The 18,170-nt window shown below is 42.9% G+C and overlaps 1 protein-coding gene across 1 annotated transcript in view; it reads right to left on the bottom strand.

The window, feature by feature from the left end:
* The window catches only part of SEMA5A (semaphorin 5A), a 368,380-nt gene that overhangs the window by 262,447 nt on the left and 87,763 nt on the right, over window positions 1-18,170 (bottom strand). The window contains exon 3 of the mRNA XM_077749424.1: window positions 893-992. Coding sequence (XP_077605550.1) covers window positions 893-992 — 100 coding nt within the window. The remainder of the gene's footprint in view (window positions 1-892; window positions 993-18,170) is intronic.

Genomic DNA, 18,170 nt, shown 5'->3' with positions numbered 1-18,170 from the left:
ATCTCGAGTATAAACCAGATTTTGCTTTACTCAGGTATATATGGAAACCGCACTTCCGCTCTTGCTATGAAAGGTATGTTTTATAATCTAGCAAATTTGATACATCACTCCAGTGCCCAAAGTGCTTCCCTTGAGTTCCAGAAGAGTCCAAATCTACAAATGGCCTCTTTCGTCAACGTTAATATTTTTCCTAAGAGAGGAGTATGTGGTATGTTTTATAAATTATCCTCAAAATACATTGGCAGGATAAATTATTTGAACAGAAGGAGCATGCCTGTTCTCTAAGGGAGTAACGGTAAATACAAGGAAAACAACTCGGGATCTGTTCTGACTGTGTTCTAGTAGCCTCGTCGTCAAACTGCAATGTCAAGTATTGACCTGGATACAGGAGCGTGTGCACCCGAAGAGAGGGAAATGTAACAGTTTCCTTGAATTTTCAATTGACTAGTAAATGCTCTAGTCAAGGTCACATTGGAACGGACGTCAAAATCTCGACTCGAGAATTTTACAAAGAATGTACTGACAAGTTACAAAGTTTCTAGAGTCAAAATGCCTGGATCTGAAATCTGAGTCCAGCTTTCACAGTATGACCAGACTCAATCCCCTCATCTCTAACACAGGGATGTTGACAATACCTACCTCTCAGCTTTCACAGGGACTAAATGGATGAATTCATGTTAGAACAGTTGAGCTCCCAATAAACGCTTGCTATGCAAAGCAGTCATCATTTTATTAGTAGTAGCACACACAACGGTATCTTACGCTGTATTTTCTTCTTGGAAGAAGTGTTACTTAGCACTCGTGAGCTACAGCAGAGAAGCTCACGTGTAACTGCACAGATGGAAAAAGAAATCCAAAATTATCTGCGGTGGCAAAACAGAAGATCTCTCACCTTGCTCCTACCACAAGTTCTTTCTGTCCTGGGTCAAATGTTAACTGCGAGAAATCCACAGCGTTCTTCGCCCTGAACTCCCGTAACCAGGGGCCAATTTCTAAATAGGAAAAATAAATACATAAAAAGATAAAAATGAATGATCTTTCCTCCGGGGACCGCAAAAAGCACACATCAGGTAGCAAACATCACACTGCAGAGAAGATTCAGAGATCCCCTGATGTGACCGTTCAGGGGAGACTGGAAGTTTCCATCAGAATGTCACAGAGTCTGCACTGAGAATGTGTACAACACAGAGGGCAGCCACCGATAAAGAGAGCATAGGTGCTTGGGTGTGTGTGATTTACAAGCCAGACGTGCATTTCCCTTTGGGCTCTGGGCTGGGCAGAAAAATCACACAGCATCCACGTTTTCATCAAGGGAATACTGAATGCAAACTAGACCCCTTCCTGGGTGTCCTCCCTGGCAGGAACTGAACACTTGAGAGAATCACAAAGCCCTCCTTGGGACCCCAGGACGAACCCAGGAGCACCATCTGCCTTCCTTCAACGTGGACACCCCACGTCCCCGTACTCTGGGTTTCCATCCTGGAGCCACGACCAGGCGTGTTAAACACATTCAGCACTTTCTAGATGAGAAATCCAGTTACTTCTAGTTCTCATTGGCATTTTTGTCCCTGAGGGAAATCAGGAAATGGCCACTTTTTAGAGACAGGTTTTTCACCAGGCTGTTAACTCCTATGACATGGCCGCCAGCCTAGAATCCGATTATTCTAACATGACAGCTCTGAAGAGGGACAGAATGCTGCTTCACAAGCCATTTTTGCAACTTTCATGAGCACATTTCTGACACCAGAAAAAAGAAAAAATCTACTCCGTGAGTTCCCTTCCAGTTGTGCCTCCCTTATCATTATTCCTGACAATTAGCCATGTTATCTGTCATTTTTTTCTTGGATTTACTATTCTGAGTGATATCACACTGACTAAACAGGCACATGACAGATGTCACATCAGCAAAGTTACAAAACAGATCTAATATGGAAATATGCTCACGTCTCATACACAGGCCTTTGTTGATGTGATTGTGATGGATTATTTTCAAGAAATGGCTCTGCCTAATAAATATAGCATTTCTCTACTATCGGTGATTGGGGAAATGGCCATGAACAAAAAGTTCTATTTTGCATGAAGGAAACCAGGGCTGAGTTCTAGAGAGACCTGTCTTTGGGTTTTGAAATTTTAATGTGTATCTTCATCCTTTTTAGAAGTTTATAGGGGTGCCTGAGTGGTCAGTCGGTTAAGCGTCCAACTTCAGCTCAGGTCATGATATCATGGTTTGTGGGTTCGGGTCCCGCGTCGGGTTCTGTGCTGACAGCTCAGAGCCTGAGCCTGTTTCAGATTCTGTGTCTCCCTCTCTCTCTGACCCTCCTCTGCTCATGCTGTCTCTTTCTCTCTCTCTCTCTCTCTCTCTCTCAGAAATAAATAAAACATTAAAAAAATAGAAGTTTATATAAATGTATTCATTTTACAGCCATGTCATTAAAAAAAAAAACAATTCTCGCAAAGTATGTACAAAGCCCTGGAGCTATAAAAACTTGTTAATAAACGGTCTGTTCCATGAGCTCACAATTCAGTTAGGGGACTAGCACTAGTGTCTTCTTTAAGCACAGGATCCATGAATACAAGGACTTTACAGGCATCTGTAATGTTCCAGGAAATATTCACACATAGAAAGGAGAGACCTGACCACATATGGACAGTGCAGACGTGTTCTAGAAGAGCAGAGCGACAAGGGATGCCATGGTGCCCCCGGGGCCATAATGGTTGATGCCCACCTTCCTGTCCTTCAGTTCTCTGTTTCTGGGAGACAGAGCCGAAGGCTCTTCTGTCTGCAAAGCTCACCTGGGTGCCTGTGGCACATGACCCAGGACCCTAAATGTGTAAGACAATGATCAACGTGTGGAATGAACGAGCAAGAAATTAGGAAGCGAATTCAAGAGGAGGAGAATTAAAAATGAAAGGAAAGAGGGAAAAAAGAAGAGAGAAAGGAAAAAGCAACGGTAATTCAAGAAACTACTGGGATGATAACTGACAGGCGAATTTAAATATAGCTATAAAATATTTGTTCACAGGTCAACAAGTTTGGACATGGCTTCATCTGTGATAGAGAGGCTTTATAAAATCTCCAGGCAAGCACTTGACAAATCAAAGCAGGCATCCTAGGAATGTGAAGGGCCCACTGGTGGGCAGGAAAGAGTACAGAATGGGACAGCAATGTTAGATTTTTAAAAGTACCACCATGCGCTTTAGGTAGTGGCTATATCAATGGTGGTTATCAAAATGCAGGAGGGAGAAGTGGTGGGGGCATCCCAGGGCTTGATATCTAACTAGAGAGGAGACTTAGGCAAAGAGTTGAAGATGACAAAATCGTTCCAAGACAGGACGAAGGGAAAAATAACGATGGGTGGGGAATAGGCATTGGGGGTAAGGGTGGTCTTGGAGAAAGATGATTGGTTCCGATGAACTATGGAGAATGTCCCCTATGAAGAATGACCAGAGCTATTGCTGAGCATGGCTACGACCTGGAAGTGTCCACAGAGCTGTTTTGGTACAAGAGCTTTATCGCACAAAGAAGAAACTGAGGACTGAGGCAGTCCTGAGCCTGCCAGGACTGGAGATCCAGGCTCCTGAGTGCCTGTCCCAGGCTCTACTGCCCAAAGCTCACAGCGGCCAGGAGCTGAGCACAAGTGTTGTACTCAAGGTGGTGAGAACGAGTAGGTGGCATGAGTCAAGGACGGAGGGCCACGGGCTGACCTTTCTGATAGAGGAGAGGAAATGTGAGCCACATACGCAGAGAGAAGACTATGAAAAGTCATCAGAAGAAAATCCATGAGCTCCCCTCCCATGCGTGCATTCATCTTTCTTCTCAGCTCGACAAACAGGAAGCATGTGGCCAACAGGGACCAGGGTGAAGAGACATACGTTGGTTTTGGTTCCCGTGCTGAGCAGCCAGAAGCGCTACACTACTTCCTGAAATGTCCTCCAATAATAAAAGGAGGCAGGCAGACATGGAAAAACAAGCTAACAGCACAAAGTTCCATCAGTATTGCTCCCTTTTCTGTACTTAAATTTTCAAAGATCTTCCCCATTAAAAGCGTACATTTTTGTGGTTAACATTAAATAAAAGTTGGGTCATCTGCACATTCTCTTCTTTTTTGATCTTCCCGGGCATTCCTCCAGGTCTGGCACTCTCCACCTTGCATATCACGTAACCTGTATCTGACACAACACCCCGAAGCCCTGGGGAGGAAGCTAATGCACTAACCCATCCCTCGCTGAGAACGTGCCTGTCCCGCACACCTCTCCGCCCCACTTCCCGGTAAGATCAGAGGCTGGCGCTCTCTCCTCTGTGCCAAGACCGGCCTCTCCTGTTCTGCTCACGCCACCTCTTACTCCTCTTCGGTCCCTTCTCTAAATCACTTCTTGTCTCCTCTAATACCTCCTGTGTTATCAGGCCCATTCCCTGTATCTGCAAGTACATGCACAGTCCCTCATTTTGAAAAATCTCTTAAGTGGCGCCTGGGTAGCTCAATAGGTTGAGTATCTGACTCTTAATTTTGGCTCAGGTCATGATCCCAGAGTGGTGGGATCGAGCCCCACGTCGGGATCCACACTGAGTGTGGAGCCAACTTGGGTTTTTCTGTCTCTCTCCCTCTGCCACTCTTCCCTTCTCTCTCTCTCTCTCTCTCAAATTAAAAAAAATAATAAAAGACCAAAAAACATTCATTATATTCTTTTGTTACGATAGTGTCAGACACCAGACACAATGCGTAGTAAACTCCCAGGTACAATTTATCAGAAGAGGCCGTGGGCTTAGTTTCACAGGTAAGTTTCAACAACCCCTTAAGGAACATGTAAGGTCAACTTTATAAAACTTACTTCAGAGATTAGACAAAGAGGTACAGCTTCCTAACATAGTTCTGAGGTGACTGGATCCTGATAATCTTGCTAGTAAGGCTGTACAGAGACATGATGGAAAATCATGGGCCACCATCATTTAAAAGTATGGCTGAAAACATTGTTAAGGAAAGACGTGTATTAGCAAATCATGCACATGCACATGTGCGTGCACACGCGCACGCATACACACACACACACACACACACACACACACACACACTGCTTCATATGGGACAAGATTTATTCCAGAAACACAAGGATGGATCCCCCATCCTTTTTATATCAGAAGTTCTATCAGTAGAATCTGCCACCACAGTAACAGAGTTCAATAGTAGCATTGAGAAATCACCAGTCCTGCTTTCTAAAGAATCAGAAAATGAACAGTTACAGACACAGAAAGCTAAAAGAGCACAGTGTCAAGTAAGGCAGGTGAGGACAGCATCTGAACATGGGGCACGTGGAGGCCAACAAGCTCGGTAGATGCCAAAGACCAATCAGAGCGAGGAAAGTGAGTGGGGACAGCACACAGTTCGTGGTGGGTTGAGAGATACAGTTGTTAATAACGTTAAATTTGATATACATTCACTTCTCCCAAATAATGGGCTTTACCTTTTTCCTATCTCTTTCGACTGATTTTGCTGAAAAGAAAACATAGGATGAACTATGGCAGTCAACATGACCACTGTGTGGAAGTCAAGGAGTAACACAAAACCTTCAACTTCAAATTGAATACTTGGTAGGTAATTTTTAATATTTGATAGTAATCATTCCAGTGAATCCTTTTTACTACACAAATGTGGCTGTTAAAAAAACGGCCTCTGTCAATGACTTTCTACTACAAAATTAGCTGCAGTGATACATATTTGCCTTCTCTTATCATTGCATAAGCATCCATATGATTGTTTTGTAAATACTCTAATAAAACATATACTGATTTGATTTTAACAAGGACACAGTGGTACAGTTTCGAGAAATAACTTTCATGAACATATGTCACTATTAATCAATTTGGTCCAAATGATGGCATATATAAACTAGAGACTAGCTTCCAAATTCAAGTTGTTCGCCCTCCGCCAACCCTAGAAAATTAAAACCTTTAAAAACAAAATAAAAGTAGGGTGCCTGGGTGGCTCAGTTGGTTGGGTGTCTGACTTCAGCTTAGGTCATGGTCATGATCCCACAGCTCGTCGGTTCGAGCCCTGCGTAAGGCTCTGTGCTGATAGCTCGGAGCCTGAAGCCTGCGTCAGATTCTGTGTCTCCCTCTCTCTCTGCCTCTCCCCCGCTTGTGGTCTGTCTCTCTTTGTCTCTCTCAGAAATAAACATTTTAAAAATTTTAATAAAAAATTAAAAATAAAGTAAAAGTTACTATTAAATAAAAAATTCAAACAATGTAGAAGATATTGAAGGAAGGCATGGTTGTAAGCCAAGAAAACCTTTTAGAGCCTGAGAAGTAAGAATCTCAGGAGATTTTGGTGGTGAAGACCAGCACTGGTCTGAAATCTGAAAACCAGGCTGCTGTCTCCTCCAGGGACAGAAGCTGGCAGTGCTCACTGCCCAAGGCCATGTGGACTAGTAGACACACGCTGAGCAGTGACACCTCCCAGGTCAGATAGGAGTGGCTCTGGGGAGCCTGTTCCATTCTTCACTCCAAACATCAGTCAATTAAGAAGTCCAGGGAGCAGGATTGAGAATCTATTGGGGGAGGGGGGACTTGAAACTCTCATCGGAAAAATTCTAATGTGTAGCTTCCTGCACAACATATTTGGAAAGTAACAAGAAGGAAAAATCAACCTCCTCTTCATTTTGAAAGTGAGTGCATTCCCACTGGTATATCCTGTTAAATAAAAACTTCCACCCACTCGGTTTAATAAATAATGCATTTATTGCTTCTGCTGTTGCTGTTATTAATAACCATGATCTACATGTCAGTTAAGATCTACAGAAAACAAACATTCCCACTGTCACTAGTTAGGTTTTATGATCCAAGGGTCTTGGTGTAAGGAAAGGAGGAGAAAACATCAATGACCATGTACTGATCTGCTTTATTGGAGCAAAGAACAGGTGCACATGGGAGGCTCCGTTGGTTATTATTAAGCATCTGACTCAACTTCACCTCAGGCCATGATCCCAGGGTTCATGCACTGACGGAGCAGAGCCTGCTTGGTATTCTCTGTCTCTCCCTCTCTCTGTCCCTCCTCCACTTGCTCACATGTGCTTGTGCCCTCTCCCTCTCAAAACAATGGATGAATGGATCAAGAAGATGTGGTTTATCTATATGATAGAATACTACATGGCAATGAGAAAGAATGAAATCTGGCCTGTGTAGCCACGTGGATGGACCTTGAGGGTGTTATGCTGAGTGAGATCAGTCAGGCAGAGAAGGACAGACACCATATGTTTGCACGTATAGGAGGATTAGGAGGAACTTAACGGAGGATCATGGGGGAGGAGAAGGGGGGAAATAGTGGGGGAGAGGGAGAGAGGCAAACCATGAGAGACTCTTGAATGCTGACAAAAACTGAGGACTGATGGGGTAGGGGAGAGGGGAAGGGAGGTGATGGGCATGGAGGAGGCACTTGTGGGGATGAGCACTGGGTGTTATATGGAAACCAACTTGACAACAAACTATTTAAGAAATAAATAAATAAAAATAAATAAATAAACATTAAAAAAAAAAAGAATAACTTTATTGGAGCAAAGAACATTCCAGAATGACAAGGGAGGGGTGATGCAAACAGAGTGGAAGGGCAGGACTTCTCAGCAGTGTAAGCCACTCAGCTCTGGCGCGGGGGGGGCAGCACACTGCCCTGAAAATGCAAGGGCTCGGTGCTCCCTTCCTCTAGAAGGGCATTCCTGCTGGCCAGGCACCGCGGGCCAGGAAAAAAGCACAGACGGTCCTCTTGGCTGAGCATTCCGGAAGTTCTCCTTGCCTGACCACTCCCCACGTTGTGGAGGAAACCACCCCACATCGGAGATGCCTAGTACTCTTTCAGGGCGGCACGCATCTCCCTGCCTTCCACAGATGCCATTTTCAGCTCTGGCGCCTTACACACACCATTCTAAGCAGTGCAATCTGAGCCAAAATAGGATTGGACAAGAAAGGCGTGGAATTCTTAAGAAGCCCTCAGAACAGCATGGCAGATCAATGCTCTGGACTGCTACCACTTTCCTTCTGTTTCCTTTTCCTTCTTTACCCAGGCATGTTCTTCCAACAACAACCGCTCAGAGCAAGGTGAGCCTGCTTCACTCACACAGCACCTGGTGCTGGTTTTTAGCTACATGAGTTCTGCCTGAAATTCTTTAAGGGATTATGATAGATTTCAATTCCAAAGCCTCATGTGCTTGTCAAATATCAGGCTAAGGCAAAGCACTTCACGGGGAAGGGAAGACACAAATTCATAAACATTTATACTTCCTGGGGAGGGGGGAAATATATATATATATCAGAATAACCAATGTTTCTTAGTAACACATTTTTTATTGTTACTGTATTATCAGTACTTACTTAGTTTCAGGAACTATGTTAGATACTTTTACATGTTAACAATTTCTTATTTTATTTAATGCTTGCAATCCCGTGAAACCAGAGCTATAATGTTTCTTACAGAAATAAAAGACATAAAAATTAAAAACCCTGAGTGTTTAAAAAATCAAACAGCTTGCCAAATGTAACATAAGTGGTAAGCAGCTAAGCTGGAATTTAAACCCAGAATAGGACTAAGGCCATGTTTCCATAAGGTCTGAATTAAAAATCCATTTTCTCAGGAACGTATAAAGTGCATTAATGCTTAGTAATATATCAGCATGGCTTAAATTATCGGAAAGAGTAGTTGCCACTCACCAAAAGAGAGCAAAATCAGACAGAAAGGAAGAGATGGTAATTTTCATTTGGGGACAGGGATGTTCTCACCCAAGCTGCCCATTGGGCAGGGCACAGCTGGAAGACGGAAGGTCCCAAAGAAAAGCTGAAAGAATCCCGCATCCACCACAGATAAGAAAGCATCCAGAAGAAGATCCCAACAGTAGAAATTTATCTCCATCATTTCTTTCCAAGACAGGTCCTGGTTACAACAGCTAATGTGGAAATGTGCTAATTTAGCACATTAGAAAAATAGAAAACTACCAGGCCAATTTTGTTTCTCCAAATGTATAGACCTCAGTTATTCTCACTATAACGTCTATTTAGGACTCCATAGTATCAAAATAGGAGGGCATGGCTCTCGTACAGTCCACCCCCCCTTCCTTTATAGTTGATAAAACTAAGAGCAAAGAGGTTATATGGCTGTCCAAAGTTGTATGGCAATGAAGGCTAAGTGGAAAATCTCAAGGCCCGTGATTTCTTTGCCAATCTGTTTTCCTCTCCATCACAAAACTAATAGAATATCCATCCAAGTAAGAATAATGGTAACATTTTAAGGAACTAAAATGTCTATATCTAGATTTAGATCTCAATATAAAATGTCTGTATCTAGATTTAGATCTCAATATATTCACCCATATATTAGGATGCATGTATGTAAATACATGTGTTTATTCACACATATATGCATACACAGATACATAAATATGTATATTAAGAATATATTTACATATATATTTATATCTAAATACAGACATACATAGTTCCACATATTTATATTTAGGTGTAGGCATCAATATGATCATTATATGTATATGTGTGTATATATATATATATATACACATATGTATTTGCATAAAAGTATGTAAGAGATATAAAAATACATACATATACATAAAATATAGACTTAAAGAATACCTTAGAGAAAAAAATATCTCAAAACCTTGCTATAGGAAATGATCAAAATGTTCAATTGATGTGACTTTTAAAAATAAAACAAAAATACTCAATACTAACCAGTTAGGAAAAGTAAACACTTTTAGACCAGTAAAAGCAGAAAGGATCAAATACACCAAGAAGACATAAAGCGCCTTTCATTTACATTTTTATTTGTAAACACTTCACATAAAACACAGTCTTTTTAAATGCAAAGACTGCTTTTTCCATTATCTCTGGGTTTAGTTGTGTATCCACTCAACAGGGGTCAGGCGTCCCGTTAAGTCTCTTCCTACGTTTCCTTCCCAATGACATTTTAAACACCTAATCTTTTTTTTCACATGTTTGCCATTGGAAAAATCCACTAACTGCAAGTTTTGCAAAATATCTGAGCTCTGGAATTGGGTTCTTCTAAAGTTCACCGCTTCGTCTTAGACAGCCTGCCTGGTAGATGCCTTAAGAATCCAAAAAGCTGTGATAGTGCACTTCTGTACTTGAAGCATTCGCTGATGTGGGTCTTCTTAACTCAAACATAATTCGAAGCCACAAGTGGCATTTAAGCTGTGTTTTACAGCCTGGAATGCACTGTATAATATATACGCACAATGTAAACTAGCATTAAATAATAGTCACAAATCTGTTAAATTACAGGAAGAAACACACATACTTTTCCAGGAAAGGCAAGAGCAAACAGCCTGGCTCGGGAAGGTGGCTTTTAGATGAAGACTGGCAGGGGTTGGCTGAGAGCTTGCTCCCCACCTCAGAGAGGTACCTGTGGGATTTTCAGATCTCATTTCTCAAGGTTAGATTCTCGCAGGGTAATATACAACTATTTGTTTTTATGTTTTTCCTGGATAGGTATTTTAAGAGAAACCTTATGAGATAAAATTTCAGTAGAATCAACTACCATCTCATCATCAGTTGAAATGTATTCCCTGTCGGGATCAAGGGTGGGATTCGTGATTTCCAGTTTCCCCAGGTTTTCATTTGTTTGTGTGATTTTCTGGCTGTCTCAGGATCTTGTTCAATCTCAGAATGCCAGTGTTGCGTGGGGCCCAAGAAATTCTGAGTCATCCAAGGGTTACCTGAGACGCACCTGGCAAGGCGTAAAGAGAAGGTTCTGGAATGTTGTCAGTAAACTGGTTTCAAAGTCTGCCTGGCAGGCTGGCGTTGCCTTCCCTTTTGTTTATAACTTTTAAGATCATGGAAACCTCCTATTTCATTAAACCATCTGGAGCAATTATTCCTGGTGGCTGCAGGATAGGAATCAAACTGATAAGAGGCAGGTTTTTATTGCTGGAGAACTCACACAAGAAGCAATTTCCATTCATCCATCCATCAAGACAGTTTTTTTGCTAATTTAGAAGATTATGCAAATATGTATGTAAACCAGGCAAGACTTTCAAACCCCTGGACTGTGACCACTTTGTCCTCTAGGCTGTGAAGGGTGTTTTGGGGCTGCCCTGCCCCTAAACTCTGTGCGGCTTTCCTACAGGAAACTTTTCTGGTGCAGAAGGGTCTTAATTTTGCTTTGTGACCTGCAGCATATGACTACAGGCCATAAAATCTAATTGCAAAATCTTAATGTTGTGCCAGAGGACATTAAAAAGTAATTTCCTTCAGATTTATAACTTGAGAATTACAAATGATGTTAATGTGACTAAAAATATAAAAAATGAACTGTTTCTACTCAACGAGCACTTAGATGATCCCAGAAGTGGCCACATGCTTGCTGTGTCAGTATTGATGAGCAGAAGTCTGAAGGGTACAAATAAAACAATTTGTGCAAGAAAGTCTCCTTGCTTGAAGATATTCTAATAAGTCCCCAGGTGGTCTCTTTGCCAAAGTACTGCTTCTATCTATATACTACAGCTAGAACGTATTGCGAGACTGACCCAGATTTTTCAGAAACTTTCGGGGGAAGCATTAAGGTGACCTGCGTCTAGAATATTGGGGCAACACAACACAACAGCTACTGATTTGTGTAGTCAACGAATATTTCTTGAGCACCTGGTCCAAGGAAGAACCCCTTTTAGTACTAGCTGGGACACAAAGTTATGTAAGACAAACCTCTGCCTTCAAGACATTTGTAACTGAGCTACAAAGGTGAGAAATACTCACAAGAGGGCTAAACTGAAAAAAGTGCGCGATGATAAGTGTTCTAAGGCAGTGCTAGCCAATGAAAAGAAGAACATGACCTACACACATGATGTTGAATTTTCCACTCAACATTTAAAAATGCTAAGAAGGGGTACCTGGGTGGCTCAGTCGGTTAAGCATCCAACTTTGGCTCAGGTCATGATCTCACGGTTAGTGGGTTTGAGCCCTGCATTGGGCTCTGTGCTGACATCTCAGAGCCTGGAGCCTGCTTCAGATTCTGTGTCTCCCTCTCTCTCTGCCCCTCCCTCACTTGCACTCACCCATACTCTCTCTCTCTCAAAAATAAATATACTTTAAAAAAATTTTAATGCTAAGAAGACGGTAAAACTACTTTTTGACCATATAGTTTATTTAACCCAGGATATCATTTCAATGTTATCAAAATAAAAATTATTGAAATATTCAATTTCATATGTACATTCTCAAAATTTGAAATCCAGTGCGAATTATAACTGATGCACACTTCCATTGGACTAGCTACAATTCCACCACTCAACAGCCAAATGTGGCCCATGGCTCCTCTGCTGGACAGTGTGTATCTAATTTATTAAGAACAGGGCTTCATTGGTAATACAGAGGCATTGTTCAATTAATGCTGAAAAAGAAATTGACCCTGGATTTCCTCAGAACCAACTGCCATTAACACTGTAAGTGAATCAGGACTGATCTCAATTGTTAATGAAAGTGACACAGTGCTTGGAATTGAGCTGACTTGGATTTGAATCCCAGATGCAAAGCTTTTATTGGTGGGACTGTGAGACTACCACCAATCACCTCATATTTCTGGACACACCATAAAACAGAAGGAAAATATGGAAACAAGAGTGTGTTGAGAAGAATGTATAAACCAATCCCCATGAGGTATCTGGCAGAGCATAAAGTCACAGAGGGTCTCCAGAACCCTCAGTCCCCACCCCCACCATGATGGGCAACATAGGGTGGTTTACCCCTGCCTCACACCACCATGACGATGGCTCTATTACATCCTTAACAACATCCTGAGTACCAGGCAGAATATCTGTCATTCATTTTAGCTTCCTCTAGAACGACATTCAATTTCATGTAAATCACAGTCTACCTGTGAAGGGTATAAGGGTCCTGCAACATTTAGGAAGGCCATGAACATCTGTTCATAACTAACTGAACAGGTAACACTCTGGCAGAAATCTATTAACCAACTGAGAGATTATTCAGTAACCCGTTGACTCAGCAGGTCTGGAAGTGTTCAAACCCTGCCTATTCCAAAGAAGAGCTTGACCCTTGATTGACTCCTGGAGGTAATCTCTAAGACCTTGGAACATCATGCCTGATAAGATAAGAGTGCCTTTGTATATCTGGGGGCCTTGGCCATGCCACACAGTCCACGCTGACAATGTGATCGATGGCAGGGACCTTTGACCATGCTCCTGCGTGTGATACACGCGCACAATGGTTTTCTCTGTCCGCGATTTTCCGGAGCCACAGCAAACTGCCATCGCCTGGCCATCAGCCCCTCTCAATCTCACCTGCTCTTCACTTCTCTTCTGCTTTTCCCCAACCCAGACGTCTCAACTGTTCTTCAACCAGTTCCTCACTGAACCCGTTCTCACACCCCCACTTTGCTAACACGAGTCCATCCTTTCAAAATGATCCGTCCTGCTCTGTAACAACTGTAAAAGGCTGGGAGCCACTAAAGAGAAGAGTGCAAGTTCATGAGTATCTGTGTTCTACTATGTGTTACAATAGGCCTAAAATGGGTAAGCACTGGTTATAACGTCGAACATTCCAAGGCACAACACGGCCCCATTACCTACCTGTACCTTCCTTAATTACCCAAGCTGTTCTCCATTCCTCTCCATTGCTCCATTCTTCTGGTCTGCCAGTACTACCTGTATAATCCAGCTGCTTGCTGATTATAATTAAGTAGCAGTCATGAACTATATTCTACCATTCTTCTCATTATTTTACATGTGAATGAGTTTGTATCCAAATACGGTCGTGAATTTATCAAAGAAAGCTAACTTTAGTATTTATGGAGTATAATTGTGTCTGGGCTCTAGCGCAGGGATTGACAAAGGATAATACATGGACCAAATCAGGCCCATGGCCTTTGTCCATAAATAAACTTTTATGGAGTGCAGCAGTGCCCGGGTGTTTACCTATATTCTAGAGTTGCATTTGCACAATGCTGGCAGAGTTGAATAGATGGTCAGACTCCCAAGATCTAAAATATACTATCTTGCCCTGATCTCTGCTGTGGAGCATAGAGTAAGAGCTCAATAAACATGGATTACAGATAATTAAACACACTAAGCATAACTCTTTAGTAATAGAAAAAAATAGTCTCAAAATGAGAGGGGAACCTCAGGACACACCTACTCAAATGCCTCATTTCAACAACGCGGAATCCAGAGTCCAGGAGAGCAAAGGGACTTGCTGAAATGCACTCAGCCAGACATCACTGCAAATTAATCTAGAAAGACTCCCGGGTCACTCACCCTACATGATTTACCGTATATCACGTGGCATCACCAAGCAACAGCATTTCCAGGATATTCTATGCCATTGGTTTTATATGGCTTCTAATACCTTTCAACTAAAATGAAAAAGGCATACAGAAAACCATTACACAATTCACAAGCACAAGTGGAGTGTTCTATGCAGAGTCACACAGAATCACTTTGACACCCCAGCTAATTATTAGACATCCACTTCCTCCAAGAGAAAAAGCAAACCTTCTGGAAATCTAGCTGGGCCTATTACCTATTAGCTAGTGTTCGCTCCGATCCCATAAAGTATACAGCTCTCACTCACAGCTCATTTAGGTACCAATAGCCCCAAGTCACTCAAGATGACAGACTGAAAAAAAAGAAAGAAAGCAGGTTTTAAACACGAACCCAAAGCTGACATTCAGGGCCTAAAGTTTCTGTTTCCGGCGGAAATGGACTTCTGCCTTGGCGCAGCCTTTGCAAGAGACCTCCGCCCTCCCCTCCAACCTCGACAGAGACAGGCTAAGGGGTAGATGGTCAGGAGAGACAGGAAAATAAAGTCTGGTTTTCCTTTTGTTTCACCCTGAGGTGCACTTTGTGAAAACCTATGGTAGTTGTCAATTTTAGGTACTAACCTGACCCCCGATGTGACCTGGTTGTCGGCCAGCTGCTGTTTCTCAGCCTTCAGCAAGGCCGCCATGAGGACAGCCTGAGAGCCACCATTTACGAATTCCTTGAGGTGAATTCAACATCACTGTCCCGTTTCTAACCCTGTTTTCAATTTTTCTTGACACGTTCATACGCTCATTTCCTGACATATCCCACACAACTTCAGAGACTCTTCTGCTCTGAGCCCAATTTTCACGGCCAATGCTAATCACGTGCTTGACCCCATTGCATTTCTTCACTGGACCATCCGCCACCAGGCGCCTGATGGCCCTCGTACAAACGCTTATCGACTCTGTGCCTGACTGTTCTAGAACTAATGACACGGCAAGAAAATAAACAGAGACCCTCATTAGATGTATATTCTAGTGAGGAGGATGGCATCCATAAATAAATAAAATTAATTAGTTATTGTCGTGAAGTAAATAAAACAGGTGGAGTTTTGAGAGTATGGCCTGGAATGACAATATAGTTTCCAGGGAGGACCACTCCGCTGAGGTGACACTGAGGCTGAGACCTGAAAGACAGCAAAAAGCCACATAGATGTGGGAGAAGTGCATTCCAGGACAGAGCCCGGTCCGGGACCTGAGGGGAGGGGGCAATGAACCAGGGGCACTGAGCAACAGAAACAAGGCAGGTGTGTAGGGAGAGACAAGCTGAAGGGAGAGCTGAGAGGGAGGTAGGGCTGGTTCAGGTAGAGACTCTATTATTAGATTCTATTCTTTAGGAGAAATTGGAAAACTCTTGCTTGTAAAGGGCCATATAGTATTTTGGCTCTGCAGGCCATATGGCTTCTGTCACAACTACTCCACTCTGGTGCAGGTGCTGTAGACAAACAAACTCGAGGGTGTGGCTCCATTCCAAAAAGACCATAGTTAGGACACCTGGACGCAGGCCAGATTTGGCTGTGGGCACCATCTTCACCAGCCCCTCTTCTAGGATACTAAGAAGCCAAGATGGGGGGAGATGGGGGAAGGATATAAGCTACTTTGCATTTTTTTAAAACCTCCACTGGCTGTTGTGTGGAGAACGGGAATATGCCTCAGCAATCCAAAGACACTGAGGGGACAAATGTAGTAAGTGTTTGCAACAAATTGGGGCTCTATGGAAATGTGAGGAATTAAGGAGGACACCCATTTATTCCACTGGAGTCACTCAACCTATGGGGCCATATCTGAATGAGGAGAGATGGGAGGAAAATAGGCTTGGGGTTTGGAGAACAATCCAGCAGTTCTTTGATGAACACGTAAGTGGAGATCCCCAGTGGGAATCCCAATGGAGACAGGAGAAAAGTAGTGACACAGCGGCTCTGAGGTCGAACCTGAGATAAAAATTTGACAGACATCAACGCACAGATCATATTCACTACAAGGCTAATGGGGACGGTGAAGGAAGCAGCTTAGAACAAAGAGAATGTTCTCAGCATTCAAGAGTCTCTCATGGGTGGGGAAGAGCACTGGGTGTTATATGGAAACCAACTTGACAATAAACTATTTGTAAAAAAAAAAAAAAAAAAAAAGAAGAAGAAGAAGAAGAAGAACAAGGAGAGAATGGTCCCCACATTGAAAATCAGCAAAAAGACTCGTAGGATGTTGACCAAAGGAACAAAGAACCGCATGCAACAAGCAATGAAAAATTCCATTTTCTTCATTCAGAGGGTCATGCGATCCCTTTCCCATCTACGGCTCCTACAGTTCACGGCAGAATTTCAGAGCGGACAGCCATGATGGTACTGATCTTACAGCTAATTTGACTAGATAGTCCCATCCCTGAGCCCAACATGTGCTTTGAAGTGTCTCCCAACTGGATCAACTGTTTCTAGTCCCATAAATATAAATTCCAATCTGCCTCTTTGCCTCAATTCTTTCTCTGGATAAGACAGCCTATGGTCCTCGTTAGGTCCCAGCCTCACTGAAGGTGTACTTCCTCTCCCTGGGTTCCCAGGAGAGACGGAGGCTTCGATGGTGGTAATTAAATGGGTAAAGTAACATCCTTTGCTAACCAGTTACTAGATGGCGGGTCTCATTTGCTTCTGCCTTCTGGTCAACCCATTTTAGGTGCAGGAGCAGGAAGAGAGGCCAGCGCACGTGTGCGTGGAGAAACTTCAGCTTTGCCTGTCTGTGCCTCAGGGCGTGGAATGTAGCAGATGGTACGGTAACTACAAGTTTATGCTGTACCAAAGGATGAAGGAAGCGGAGTGGGCTGATTCTCTGGATTCCAAATCAGACCAAAAAAAAAAAAAAAAGAGGAGGAGGGGGACAAAAAAGTGCTAGCGGAAAAGAACCCCCACGGAGTTCAAAGGGACCTGTGTTTAATCAGACACAAAACAATTTTTATAGCCTCAGGAACGCACTTGATGTGCGAGGAAGTTGTACAGTTAGACGGCATTAGGCACTGAAGCCAGATACATTTGTATTAGCCTCTCTTTATCTGCAACTAGTGTTCACTGTGTAAAATAGACACTAAAATGGCTCAGACCCACGAATTAACACTGTGATGAAAAGGGGCTTCCTGTTATGAGCAAGATAACAAGGGGCCTATCAAACACAGGAGTCACCTGTTGATAGAGCAACTACCAAACTTCTTCCAAAGGTTCCAATGTGTGCCTTGCTTCACCTCCTCTGCTGAAGCTCTCGTGTACCCACCAAGGGGCCTCCTGAACACACCAGCGAGCTCGACTTCAATAAAAGCCCTGAAAGATGAGGCGATGGTGGCTGGCAGGAGGCAGTGTCCTGTTCTTCTGAAAAATCCTCCTCCTTCCCGGGCCCGCGGACTCGGGGCTCTGTCCTGAAGGTCACACGCACGGCCAGATCTCCATCTCATTAATTATAACTGTTGGCAAGCCATTAAAAATCTCATTTCATTTTGCCGTTCACCCTCCTTTTAACTGACTTTTCATAATTATAATTCTATTTTTGATATACTAGACCTATTAAATTTAATGCCACACAGAGATTTTAGAACTCTGGAAGAAAAGACTGGCGCTGGATGGTGTCCAGGAAAGGATGTGGAGTCCTTTTTTGGGAACATGTAGGGGAAAATGGCAGTGTGCTCTATTTTCATACGTAGAGAAAGGCAAGGCAAGTTAATTGCATACGGTCAATATAATGATGCTGTCCTTTGGGAAGGGCTGCAATTAGTGAGAACTGTTTTCACAAACAGGACGGCCAAGCTGATGACTCTAGCCCAAGTTGGATCTTTTTTTGCTCCACCACGTATAAACATGTCTA

The sequence above is a fragment of the Crocuta crocuta genome, unplaced genomic scaffold, assembly GCF_008692635.1.
Source record: "Crocuta crocuta isolate KB4526 unplaced genomic scaffold, BGI_CrCroc_1.0 scaffold89, whole genome shotgun sequence".
Classification (NCBI taxonomy): domain Eukaryota; kingdom Metazoa; phylum Chordata; class Mammalia; order Carnivora; family Hyaenidae; genus Crocuta; species Crocuta crocuta.
This window is presented reverse-complemented; position numbering and strand designations above follow the sequence as displayed.